General features: G+C 42.4%; 1 protein-coding gene across 4 annotated transcripts in view; it reads left to right on the top strand.

Annotated features, from left to right (window-relative positions):
- The window catches only part of LOC110500696 (neurexin-2), a 1070834-nt gene that overhangs the window by 612813 nt on the left and 443477 nt on the right, over positions 1-14544 (top strand). For all 4 annotated transcript variants that reach the window (XM_036958142.1, XM_036958143.1, XM_036958144.1 and 1 more), the window contains one exon: positions 12175-12348. In XM_036958142.1, the coding sequence (XP_036814037.1) occupies positions 12175-12348 (174 nt within the window). The remainder of the gene's footprint in view (positions 1-12174; positions 12349-14544) is intronic.

Below are 14544 nucleotides of genomic sequence, written 5' to 3'. Positions count from 1 at the left end.
GCACTGTAATTCGGCTCAGTCTAAATGCACTGTAATTCAGCTCAGTCTAAATGCACTCTAATTCAGCTCAGTCTAAATGCACTGTAATTCGGCTTTCTAAATGCACTGTAATTCAGCTGAGTCTAAATACACTGTAATTCAGCTCAGTCTAAATGCACTGTAATTCGACTGAGTCTAAATGCACTGTAATTCAGCTCAGTCTAAATGCACTGTAATTCAGCTCAGTCTAAATGCACTGTAATTCAGCTCAGTCTAAATGCACTGTAATTCGGCTGAGTCTAAATGCACTGTAATTCAGCTCAGTCTAAATGCACTGTAATTCGGATGAGTCTAAATTCACTGTAATTTGCAATCAAAGATTCCCTGATCGTTCCTACAGTAACATGTATGTCATTTAGCAGACGCTCTTATCCAGAGTGACTTACAGTGCATTCTGATAGCTAGCTGGGAACCCCACATATGTCAGATATATTAGACTTTCTTTTTTTTCTATTGTGTTATTGACTGTATGCTTGTTTATTACATGTGTAACTCTGTGTTGCTGTTTTTGTCGCACTGCTTTGCTTTATCTTAACCAGGTCGCAGTTGTAAATGAGAACTTGTTCTCAACTAGCTTACCTGGTTAAATAGCTTACTAGCTTACCAGGTGAAAAAAATTATAATAATAAGTAAAAAAAAATTCTCAGTAAAGTAGCTATCAGCAAAGACGGTGTGAGTGTTTGTACACAAGTTAGTGAGTTTCTGTGTGGGTGTGGGGGTGCTGTGGGATTATTTAAGGTACTCTTTGAAGAGGTAGGGTTTCAGATGTGGAGAGGTCTTGGAGCAGGCCTTCCCCGGGAGGGAGAGCAGCTCCGGCTTGTCAAGGTTTTAAGGTGATGGGCTGACATCCAAGCGTAGCCACCTGGGTGTCAGAAGGGGAGAAAGAGAAAAGTCATTAAGTGTCAGTCTTGGCCTGTACCGCACAGCTTCTGCCAGCCATTCATCCTGTGTGTGTGTGTGTGTGTGTGTGTGCGTGCGTGCGTGCGTGCCTGCGTGCGTGCCTGCGTGCGCGTGTGTGTGTGCGTGTATCAAGGTCCATTCTATTTGTGTCAATTAGAGGCAGTTAGCTCCAGCCAGAGACACAAATAGACGTTCTTCTTGTGATGGGAGGCTGGAGGAAAATAAACAAGGTTGCATAGAAACCAGACAGAGAGCTTTATAATAGACCATTTAATGAGACGTAATGGTTGTGTCTGTGTTAGGGAGTCGATTGAGGGGAGAGTCTGTCTAAGGAGTATCTTTTCATTTGACAGTGGCCTGAGTTTTAGGGACAGCTGCTTGACAAGAGCGGTGTCTCAGGGAAATGTGGCTCGAAAATATATCAAGTTTTTCATAAGGTTATCATTATGAAATTATATCAATGCCGCGTTTACGCCGGGAACCCAATTCTGATCTTTTTTTTACAATTAGTAGGAAAGGGCTGATCTGTTTAGACAAAAAAACTGTTGGTGATAAAATGAGATATAAATGTGCCTGCTTGTGTAAACGCAGCCTATGTGAGTTGACTGACTGTAGGTGAAGTGATTTTATGTTAGTCAGTGGTATAGAAGAGGTGTTTAGTCTATAGTGTTTGACTACAGTATTACAAACATACTTAAAATGTTAAGTCAGTAGTGCACCAGAAACAGGCGTTACTGAACCTGCTCTTAGTGGTCCTCCAGGAGCCCTCTGTCTCTCTGCTCAGTCGTAGTGCGGCCCTACGAGAGGTTGTTATTGTAGCTGCAGATGCATTAGTCTTGGCAGTGTCTGAGCATCTATAATTAGTCCCCCTCTGGTGGAAAAGAATGGCTCTGGAACAGATATCTGCCGGTTTCCCACATTTATCACTGAAATGTGAAAAAAATATATGAATTACATATTATTAGGGTAATTGAGCATCTTAAGAAAACGCTCACTGCCTGTAAACAAAAAGTTAACAACAAGCTCACTGCCTGTAAACAAAAAGTTAACAACAAGCTCAGTGCCTGTAAACAGAAAGTTAACAACAATCTCACTGCCTGTAAACAGAAAGTTAACAACAAGCTCACTGTCTGTAAACAGAAAGTTAACAACAAGCTCACTGTCTGTAAACAGAAAGTTAACAACAAGCTCACTGTCTGTAAACAGAAAGTTAACAACAAGCTCACTGTCTGTAAACAGAAGGTTAACAACAAGCTCACTGCCTGTAAACAGAAAGTTAACAACAAGCTCACTGTCTGTAAACAGAAAGTTAACAACAAGCTCACTGTCTGTAAACAGAAGGTTAACAACAAGCTCACTGTCTGTAAACAGAAAGTTAACAACAAGCTCACTGCCTGTAAACAGAAAGTTAACAACAAGCTCACTGCCTGTAAACAGAAAGTTAACAACAAGCTCACTGTCTGTAAACAGAAAGTTAACAACAAGCTCACTGTCTGTAAACAGAAGGTTAACAACAAGCTCACTGCCTGTAAACAAAAAGTTAACAACAAGCTCACTGCCTGTAAACAAAAAGTTAACAACAAGCTCACTGTCTGTAAACAGAAAGTTAACAACAAGCTCACTGCCTGTAAACAGAAAGTTAACAACAAGCTCACTGTCTGTTGAACAGAATGGCGCTGAAATGGATCACTTCCATTTTTACAAATCCTGACCAATTTTGATATTTTGTGTGTTTTTTGCGATGATCCTAACTTTCTTTTGTATATACTGTTTCCGCCACCGTTTCCTATGACCGAAAAGAGCTTCTGGACATCAGAACAGTGATCACTAACCTCGATTTGGATGAAGATTTTTAACTTCAACGAGTCTGCGGAGCAGGACTTACTGCTCACCGTGGACCAGGCCCTAATCCCTGAGACTCGGAAGAGAAGGAGACGGCACAAAAGTGGCCGAAATGCGGGCACCCTGACAACACTACGCCGGCGAGTAAATCAACCACCTCTACCCTTCGTTCTATTGGCGAACGTACAATCACTGGAGAGCAAAATAGACGAGTTCCATTAGAGACTATCCTGTCAATGGGACCTAAAGAACTGTAACATTCTATATTTCTCTGAGTCGTGGCTGAACAAGGACATGTGTAATATACATCTACTGTAGCTTTTTTTTCTATGCATCGGCAGGACAGAACGACAGCTTCGGGTCAAAAGGGGAGGTGTGTGTCTCTTCGTTAAAAACAGCTGTTGTGCAATCTCTAATTACTAAGGACGTTTCAAGGTTTTGCTGGCCTGAGTTAGAATCGATCAACTGTAGACCAAGGGTCTCCAACAGGTCGATAGCTACCAGTAGCTCACAGCCCACCAACGAGCAGCTCTCCAATCTTTTCTGAAAGTACAGTACATGCATTTTTTGTTCCATCACAAATTGTCTAAAACATAAATCTCCTGTCTACTGTCAAATCAAAGTCACATTAACATTAAACCCACCCCTTGTTAGTCACTATTTTCTTAAAGAGCCAAACCTAACACTATTTGCCAATTCATTTTCAGAAATATTTCCCCTGTGTGTCTTTTTGGTGCGCACGTTTGTCTCTCAGTCCGTATGTAGAAGTTAGCTAATGTAAACCTGGTTTCTCTAAACCTGCGTCCTGTAGGTAGACTGAAAAACCTTCCCCCAAAAGCCTCTCAATGAAATGCTACCTGCAACTAGACAGTATCATGCATATTTGTATGAACCTGGAGCCTCATAGTTTTGAAGTCTTCGCTATTTTTCTACAATGTAGAAGATAGTACAAATAAAGAAAAACAACCTTTTGACTGGCACTGTACATATCTACCTCAATTACCTCGTACCCCTGCGCATCGACTCGGTACTGGTACCCTGTGCATATAGCCAAATTATCGTTACTCAATGTGTATCTATTATTACTTTTATTATTAAGTGTTTGACTTTTTTATTATTTCTCTATTTTCTTCCTCTCTTCATTGTTGGGAAGGGCCCTTAAGTAAGCATTTCACTGTTATACCTGTTCTTTACGAATACAATTTTCTATGATTTTTAAGGTGATATGACCTCCTAGAGCCCAGATGCATCCCAAATGGCACTCTACTCCCTCTATAGTGTGCCCAATGGGCCCTGGTCAAAGGTAGCACACTATACATGAAACAGGATGCCCTTTGGGACTCAGACCTTGCACACTAGAACATTCATCACTGTCTAGGCTGAGGAGATTAAACAGAACACTGACTACCATTCTGTTACCTTCTCTAACTCTTGAAGAGCATAGAACATTCTCACTGTGTCTCACAGATGACCCAACATTGAGCACATATTTTAGTTTTAATGTCACATGCACAAGTAAGGTGAAATGGATTTCTGGTAAAGTTAAAAACCCAACAATGCAATAATCAACAGCAATGTATTAGTAGAAGAAAACACACAAGAAATATGATTAAGAAATATGAGCTAAACAATAAAGTAAGTAAGCATACTATGTACAGAAAATATTTATGTGTGAGTTTGCAAATTGTGAAGTAAGTGTTTGTGTGTGTGTTGGATTGACACTGTGTGTGAGTATGTAGGGCCCTGTGAGTGTACAAGGTTAAATCCGATATACCTTGTAGCTATTTTGTTAGCTCTTTTGTTAGCTATTTATCAGTCATATTGCTTGGGGATAGAAGCTGTTCGTGAGCCTGTTGGTGTCTGACTTGATTCACCGGTACCTCTTGCCGTGCGGCAGCAGATATAATAGTCTATGGCTTGGTTGGTTGTAGTCTTTAACAAGTTTCCAGGCCTTCTGTTCACACAGCTTGATATAGAGCAGTGGAGGCTGTTGAGGGGAGGACGGCTCATAATAATGACTCAAACGGAATATATGGAATGGCATCAAACCATGTTCCACTCATTCCGCTCCAGCAATTCCCACGAGCCTGTCCTCCCCAATTAAGGTGCCACCAACCCCCTGTGATATAGAGGTCCTGGATGGCAGGGAGCTCAGGCCCAGTGATGTACAACCTTCTGTTGACCTGATTAAAGACCATTCTCACGGCGGCCTCGGAGAGCGAGATCACCCAATCGTCTGGGCTGGCGATGGCCCTCACACCTGGGTCGAAGTTGTTGTTGTCAAAGCGTGCATACATTTGCATTGAGTTAGTCTGGTAGAAAGGAGTCGTTGGGCAGATCACGGCTGGTTCTTCCTTAGAAATCCGTAATGGAATGTAGCCCCTGCCACATGCGGCTGGCGTTGGAGGCTGTGTCATAGGACTCCACCTTGTTCCTTTATTGTCCCTTTGCTTGTTTGATGACTCTGCGGAGGTCATAGTACCTTCTTGTACTTATTCCTGTCGTTGGCCGTAGCATCAGGCTTGTCTACGATAGCTCTGTGTGCGGTAGCCCTGTTCTTTAGTTTAGCGCCAACCTCTGTGTTAATCCAGAGCTTTCGTTTTGGGGAAGCAGCAAACCCTCACCGTGAGTACAACGTCGCCGTGGGTACAGTGTCTGCATTTTCTCATGAAGCCGGGGATGGAGGAGGTTAGTTCGTCAATGTTATCGGCGGTCTCGAAACATATTCCAATCAGCGCTAGCAAAGCAGTCCTGTATTACAACCTCTGATTCTGGTGACCATTTCTCAACAGAGCAAATCGCGGGTACTACTTGTTTCATCTTCTGCTTGTACAGAATCATGATCTGATTTGCCGGATGGCAGGCGAGAGAGGGTATTGTATGCTTGCTTGTGGGTAGAATAGCAGTGGTCTATGACTTTATCGCCCCTAGTGGCGTTGGAGAGGTGTTGATGGAAGTTGGACATCACTTAGCTTAGTGACGCAAAAATTAAAATTGCCAGCAACCAGAAAGGCAGCTTCTGATTGTAGGTTTTCCTGCTTGTTTATAGCCTTGTACAGTTCATTAACTTCTTATGGATCCCTTCGCGCGCCAATCCCTTTAGCAGGATCGATTTGACAACACCCAGTGAAATTGCAGCGCACCAAATACAAAAACAGAAATACTCATATTAAGAATTCATAAAGCATACAAGTGTTATACTTCGGTTTAAAGATGAACTTCTTGTTAATCCAGCCGCAGTGTCAGATTTCGAAAAGGCTTTATGGCGAAAGCAACACATGAAAATCAGATTTCAACCAGGCAGGTGCTACACAAAAGAGGCTACAACAGGGCTACTTCTTAATTTCTCAAAGGAAAAACATCAACCAATTTCTAACGACTGTTGACATCTAGTGGAAGCCATAGGAACTGCAAGCATATTTCTATTTAAAAGGGATTGCCATAGAAACCTAATGGAAAACAGATTAAGCTCCAAAAATGTTTTCCCTGGATGGTTTGCCCTCGGGGTTTCAACTGCCAAATCAGTTCTGTTATACTCACAGACATTATTCAAACAGTTTTAGAAACTTCAGAGTGTTTTCTATCCGAATCTACTAATGAGTAGCAGGCAGTTTACTTTGGGCACGCCTTTCATCCGGATGTGAAATACTGCCCCCTAGCCCAATGAGGTTTTAAGCTCAAGCTTGTTATTTTTATTGTCCTGAGGTGGAATGTATACAGCAGTCTTGATAACAGTTGAAAATTAGAAGGGTCAGCATTTGACCATCAGATATTCCAAGACGTGTGAACAGTGGGTCGATACTTCAACCGCTCTGGAATTAGCACACCGGTTGGTGATGCTGAAGAGGCAACCCCCCCCCTCCGATTTCCCCGACTCCACTGTCCTGTCTGCCCACTTGAATGGAGAATCCATTGAGTTGGATAGTCGTGGGGGGTGTCTTGTCCAAGAGCCATGTTTCTGAAAAGCAACACATTTTGCTGTTTCGAGAGTCCCATTGGTAGCAAATCCGCGATCGGAGGTCCTCCGTCTTATTATCAAATGGCCAGCAGAATGGAGGAAAGAGGTGGTCGGTTTTCCCTTCGCCTTAATCTCACCAGGATCCTCCCTCTCTGGCCTCTGTAATGCCGCCGTTTCCTCTTGTGTAGCCTGAAAATTGGATCGGAATTACAGAGAGCCCAGGGCAGATGAGTCGAAGTTGAAAGTAGATGCCCTAATTGGGGTAAGTAACTGCCGATCTGATGTTCAGAAGTTATTTTACTATCGCTCGCGAAGGGATACAGAGAGGGAGAGAGGGGGAAAAGAAAGAGAGAGATCACTAATTACCACAGACCAATTACCAGGCCAATGAAGGGACCAAGGGAGGAACGCAGCTGGAACGGGACCCACAATACCCCACACAGGTCTCCTGGAACTTAGTCAAGGGACAAATAATGTGTTTGTGTGTCCTAGTGTGTGTGTTTGTTTGTGCTCAAAACAAGACAAAAACAGCTATTTGGCATATTTGCTACACTTAATGGTTATTTTTTCTCAATGGAATGCATTATAGCCAGCCCACTGACTCTTCAAAATGCTAACTGCTAACTTTCATACAACTGCATTGTGTGCACTTTTTGGAGTACCCCCAGCAATAAAAATTCATATTTGAGAAGTGATTTTGCTTCTCTTAAAATCTGAGGGCATCATTCAGTTCTACAGCTAATAAATCTACAGTATTGACTAAAATGCCTTATAGCCTTGACTGCGGCGTATTAAGTGTCAAACACACATTAGTTTAAGGAAGAGGACTGTGAACCATCATTTACTTATTCAATTACTCTGACAGGTCTTTCACCTAGTGGGCTTATTTCTTCTCTCATGCCAAAGATTCATATTTGGGGCACTTTTATGAATGTACTCTCCAGAGTTTTGCTGAATTTATACACACAAAGGCTGCCTGTGGCACTGCATTTTGTTTGCAAGGGTTGCCCTTTTAGCCAATGGTTCCCTGGGAAATATAGACCACAATAAATGTTTCATTTCAATGGGACTTCCTGGTTTAGATAAAGGCTGACGATAAGAAATGCCAGGAGCTAAATAAAGTTGTTTATTCTTATTGCACTTGCATCAAAGGAGTGTTGATGCACAGATGTTTCATCATTTAGTTTGGCAGTCACATCAAAGCTCTCTAGCACAGAATAATGATACATTTAAATGGAAAAAATAATTGTACAAAAAGTTGATCAATGAATAAAGTTATGGAACCAATACAATGGTTATTACTTCACATAGTACAATTAAATAGAGTAAACTTTAATAATACCAATCTTCAATAACTGTCAATCTCTGACTTGTCCATAGAAAGCCCTCACCTCTCCAAAGACAGTGTTGTGTGAATGTAAGAGCTCACAAAGGAACATGAACACAGCTCTGTCTGAATCAAACATCAATCCCAATCTATACCCTATTCTCTCATTCCCTATAACTCTCTGCCATGAATCAATTATGGAGACATGTTACACTTTATTCCATAACCGTGAGCATTTTGTCAAGGTGGATGAAACTCGTTCCCAGGAGTATACCACTAACAGCTGGTTCAACATCTCCCTCCTCTGTTCCAATACATTATGATACCCAGTGTTTACAGGCAGACTACTGGCAGACGACCTGAATAAACAGCTGTTGGGACGTGACAGTCCTGTCTGCTCCAATAGCAAGTGCGTCTGCCAGCATGTCAACTTCTCAAGTCTCAAAACTGGATAGACACGAGACAGAGAGAGAGAGAGGAATAATTTAGTAGTGTGCTGGAAAATCATTGTTTTATCATCACATGTGAGCGGGCAATGCATTACCCCAAGTGGCGGGGTGGTTTTATTCGGCAAAAATGATTATCATTGTTGGACATAAGACACAAGGAAATCAGCTCCAAGTGATTTGAATTTTGGAAATGTGCTCCCAAATATTCCCGTAACTTCAGCCCTTCTTCCAAAATGTTTGATTATGTATAATATCTGTCGGTCATCTAGCAGTAGGAATGTGCTGAAAAATGTCAGCATGTTAATTAAATAAATATGAGCCAACATCTGCTGTGTTAAGCGTTTTGCTACCCAAAACCATTTTTTTTTGTTATCACATGCAAGCATGTAGAGCAGGGTTCCCAAGTGGCAGGGTGGTTTATTTGGCCCCCTAAGTTCTCTGAGCAAAAAAATTATATTAATATATATATATATATATATATATATATATATATATATATATATACAGTGGGGCAAAAAAGTATTTAGTCAGCCACCAACTGTGCAAGTTCTCCCACTTAAAAATATGAGAGAGGCATGTAATTTTCATCATAGGTACACTTCAACTATGACTGACAAAATGAGGAAAAAAAATCCAGAAAATCACATTGTAGGATTTGTAATGAATTTATTTGCAAATTATGGTGGAAAATAAGTATTTGGTCACCTACAAACAAGCAAGATTTCTGGCTCTCACAGACCTGTAACTTATTCTTTAAGAGGCTCCTCTGTCCTCACTCGTTACCTGGTTTAATGGCACCTGTTTGAACTTGTTATCAGTATAAAAGACACCTGTCCACAACCTCAAACAGTCACACTCCAAACTCCACTATGGCCAAGACCAAAGAGCTGTCAAATGACTCCAGAAACAAAATTGTAGACCTGCACCAGGCTGGGAAGACTGAATCTGCAATAGGTAAGCAGCTTGGTTTGAAGAAATCAACTGTGGGAGCAATTATTAGGAAATGGAAGACATACAAGACCACTGATAATCTCCCTCGATCTGGGGCTCCACGCAAGATCTCACCCCGTGGGGTCAAAATTATCACAAGAACGGTGAGCAAAAATCCCAGAACCACACGGGGGGACCTAGTGAATGACCTGCAGAGAGCTGGGACCAAAGTAACAAAGCCTACCGTCAGTAACACACTACGCCGCCAGGGACTCAAATGCCAGACGTGTCCCCCTGCTTAAGCCAGTACATGTCCAGGCCCGTCTGATGTTTGCTAGAGAGCATTTGGATGATCCAGAAGAAAATTTGGAGAATGTCATATGGTCAGATGAAACCAAAATATAGCTTTTTGGTAAAAACTCAACTTGTCGTGTTTGGAGGACAAAGAATGCTGAGGTGCATCCAAAGAACACCATACCTACTGTGAAGCATGGGGGTGGAAACATCACGCTTTGGGGCTGTTTTTCTGCAAAGGGACCAGGACGACTGATCCGGGTAAAGGAAAGAATGAATGGGGCCATGTATCGTGAGATTTTGAGTGAAAACCTCCTTCCATCAGCAAGGGCATTGAAGATGAAACGTGGCTGGGTCTTTAAGCATGACAATGATCCCAAACACACCGCCTGGGCAACGAAGGAGTGGCTTCGTAAGAAGCATTTCAAGGTCCTGGAGTGGCCTAGCCAGTCTCCAGATCTCAACCCCATAGAAAATCTTTGGAGGGAGTTGAAAGTCTGTGTTGCCCAGCAACAGCCCCAAAACATCACTGCTCTAGAGGAGATCTGCATGGAGGAATGGGCCAAAATACCAGCAACAGTGTGTGAAAACCTTGTGAAGACTTACAGAAAACGTTTGACCTCTGTCATTGCCAACAAAGGGTATATAACAAAGTATTGAGATAAACTTTTGTTCTTGACCAAATACTTAATTTGCAAATACATGTATTAAAATCCTACAATGTGATTTTCTTTTTCTCGTAGGTGGGAAGTGATTCGGCGTGCGCTGCTCTCCTTCAATCCTGATTGTTGTCAGTGAAATATCAGAATACAACACCAAAGCCAGAAAATAAATCATATTATTTATGTCTTTGGTGTTGTAGGGTGGTTAGGAAATAGTTTTCAATTCTAATTATGGCTGAAGCATGAATGGTTTTATTTTAATTTGTTGGTATTTCAGTTAGGCAGAAGCCCAGGTTAAATTCAGCCACCAAAAATTGTGTGAATTTCACCTTCATGAGGCCGTCTTTATGTGCTGACTCTGTTTGATGCAAAGCTACTAGACTACACATGTTCGTTACCTTCAGAAGCAGGATTCACATTCTATTTGAAATATTGAGCCAACAACACCATTGTTGAGATTTACATTATGTTTTTCATTGTGGTTTCTACACAGTCAATTAGGCTTCAAATGCCCATTACATTTCTTCAGTTCTATAGTCAATTATAAACTGGGTGGTTCAAGCCCTGAATGCTGATTGTCTGACAGCTGTGGTATATCAGACTGGGTAATTACATTGGCTACCAGTTTATAATAGCAATAAGGCACCTCGGGGGTTTGTGGCATATGGCCAAAATACCACGGCTAAGGGCTGTTCTTTTGCACAACGCATCGCGGAGTGCCTGGACACAGCCCTTAGCCGTGGTATATTGGCCATATACCACACCCCCTCGTGCCTTATTTCTTAAGTATAGCCAACTTTTTCAGCCAGCTGCCAGCACATGAAACACTCAAGAATCAGATGCAATAACATGACAGTTTTATTATTGGGCTGATAATTTCTTCCTTCAGGCCAGTAACATTCACCTGTAAAATGACCCTGAATCTTGAACTTGACTTGTGATGGAAGACCACACATACAGTAAGACTTGTGATGGAAGACCACACATACAGTAAGACTTTTGATGGAAGACCACACATACAGTTAGACTTTTGATGGAAGACCACACATATTGTAAGACTTGTGATGGAAGACCACACATACAGTTAGACTTTTGATGGAAGACCACACATACTGTAAGACTTGTGATGGAAGACCACACATACAGTAAGACTTGTGATGGAAGACCACACATACAGTAAGACTTTTGATGGAAGACCACACATACAGTAAGACTTGTGATGGAAGACCACACATACAGTAAGACTTTTGATGGAAGACCACATATACTGTAAGACTTGTGATGGAAGACCACACATACTGTAAGACTTGTGATGGAAGACCACACATACAGTTAGACTTTTGATGGAAGACCACACATACAGTAAGACTTGTGATGGAAGACCACACATACAGTAAGACTTGTGATGGAAGACCACACATACAGTTAGACTTGTGATGGAAGACCACACATACAGTAAGACTTGTGATGGAAGACCACACATACAGTAAGACTTTTGATGGAAGACCACACATACAGTAAGACTTGTGATGGAAGACCACACATACAGTAAGACTTGTGATGGAAGACCACACATACTGTAAGACTTGTGATGGAAGACCACACATACAGTAAGACTTGTGATGGAAGACCACACATACTGTAAGACTTGCCATGTAATATACGGTTCTTGTCATCATCCTGAGAAATCTCACCATGGAGATTCTATAATGCAAGTGTGAATTAATGCTGGACAGCTTTTTAATATTGCTGTTTGGTTGTTGTCCACTCCAGGGGAGCTGTACATCGGTGGCGTGGGGAAGAGCATGTACAACAGTCTGCCCAAGCTGATCGCGTCCCGGGACGGGTACCAGGGCTGCCTAGCCTCAGTGGACCTCAACGGGAAACTACCAGACCTGATCGCAGACGCCCTCCACAGGATGGACCAGGTGGAGCGAGGCTGCGACGGTGAGTTGACGCTCGCACACAGAGGTGTCATAGGGTGCACAAGGGCACGTTCAGCGTATTAATCACGTTAGAGTAGCTTGTCTAACTATCTTAGCTGGCATGCCTGCTGGCAAGGTTGGTAGACTTTAGAAAAGCAAGCAATAACTTAATGTACTTCAATCTTTTACCAATATTTTAGCAGAGAAGCATTTTAGTTTCTTTATAAAAAGAACCACCAGTCAGGAAGATACAGACCGATCAAGAGGTTTGCTGAGATATGTTGAAAAATACTCGGTGTTAATGTAATCTGGCACTTTGTGATAATATCATGATATTTATGTAGACATTTTGAATCCATGATATGTGCCTGTATTGATGATGTGTGTCTCGATCCCATATACGGTGTTGTAATGTGGATGTATTATTCTCGGTGTGTTAGTGCAGTATATTCAGAATGACACTCTCATTAAAATGACAAATGAACAGATAAGGAGGTATGCTTAGATAACCTACGCAGAAAAATAGACCATTTTGTTTTTACATCGAATTATGCATGATGATTATGGCTTTAGATTGCAGGTGTTTGGAAAAAGTCAAAATTCTCCGACCTCCATCTCCACGTTCTTTACTAGGTATCCCCCTTTCCCTTTCCTTTTATATCCCAGCTAAGATAATAGGTGCATGAATTCCTCCACACACACACACACACACACACACACACACACACGCGCGCGCGCGCGCGCGTACACACTTGGCAGTCACCCAGGCAGCCTCATCAGTCTTTAACACCCCATCTGTTTTCTTATCATGTCTTATCATATACAAGAGCTTCTGAAGTTGGACTCCTGCAGTAACTCATAGCTCCTTCTTCGGCAGTAATACCCAGAATATACAGTTAGACCCCACTCTAAGACTCACTCTTTACAGTCTCCTCTCCACTGTATATCCAGTCTATTGCACCATAAAACCTACGGGAGGTATCTCTGCCTCTAATGTTATTGTCGGTAGCTAATCTTAACCACCCTGCAGCGCTCACTGTAGCATAGACTCATCAATCCTCCATTTGGAAGGGGCTCAGCTTTTTGGCAGCGGGACGTTGGACTGGGTGACGTCACCAGTGTTTTGGCGGCTCTCTGGCGGCTAGTTAATTGTGTTTGTGACGCCTGCAGGCTGTAATGGCAGCAGTGTTCATACTGTCTGTGGCGTGTGGCTTCAAGAGAGCGCCACTGATTTCCCAGAGGTCCCGGCACCGCTTGGTGTCTAAATGCGAACACAGCCACCCCTGCCAGCCTTATTACCTGCCTAAAGTTATACGTTGCAATTACGTCCTTCTTAACAGATATCTAAAACTGCATTAGACTATCACATCTACTCCCCTGAACTCTCAAATGGCTGGTAGTAAGAGGTAATCAGTGATTGAAAAAGTACCTAATTGTCATACTTGAGTTAAAGTAGATACCTTAATAGAAAATGATTCAAGTAAAAGTGAAAGTTACCCAGTAAAATAATACTTGAGTAAAAATCAAAAAAAGTATTAGTTTTAAATACAGTATACTTAAGTATCCAAAGTAAATGTAATTGCTAAAATATAGTTAAGTATCAAAAGTTTAAGTATAAATAATTTCAAAAATGAAAATTACTACTCATAGTTTTTCCTTGTGGCAGACTGGGTTGTTCTTCCGTTGTCATGGCAAACATCTAGGGCTATGGCACGACAATAAGACAACAAATTACATAGGAGTTGACAAAAGCACACACAGATCCCCAACTGAACTATACTGTATGTCATGGACATTCTAACAGTATTCAGCCCCTCTAAGCTGTATGTCGGTAGGGGCACCTTGTTCTCCTGTAGCTGCCTGACTCCACTGATCCCTTCCTACAACAGCGGGAGCAGAGAACAACTATTCACTCTCTGTTCCTAACTATGCTGAGTTGCTGACTCACGTCTGGGACTTGAGAGGCAGACAGAGGTGGAAGAGATGGAGGGCAAGAGGAAGGGAGTGAGGAGGGAGGAAGGGAGAGGGGAGGGAGGGAGAAATGGAGAGGCACGGTGACAGAGGGAAACGGAAACAGACAGGGAGACGGACAGAGGGAAGGGGAGGGAGGGAGGGAGAGAGAGAGGGGGGAGGGAGGGAGGGGAGAGAGAGATAGGGGGGGGAGAGAGAGAGGGGGGAGGGAGGGAGGGAGAGAGAGAGGGGAAGGGAGGGAGGGAGG

This window comes from Oncorhynchus mykiss, chromosome 21 (assembly GCF_013265735.2).
Source record: "Oncorhynchus mykiss isolate Arlee chromosome 21, USDA_OmykA_1.1, whole genome shotgun sequence".
Lineage (NCBI taxonomy): Eukaryota > Metazoa > Chordata > Actinopteri > Salmoniformes > Salmonidae > Oncorhynchus > Oncorhynchus mykiss.
Note: the sequence above shows the minus strand (reverse complement) of the source record. Positions and strands in the feature narration are given on the sequence as shown.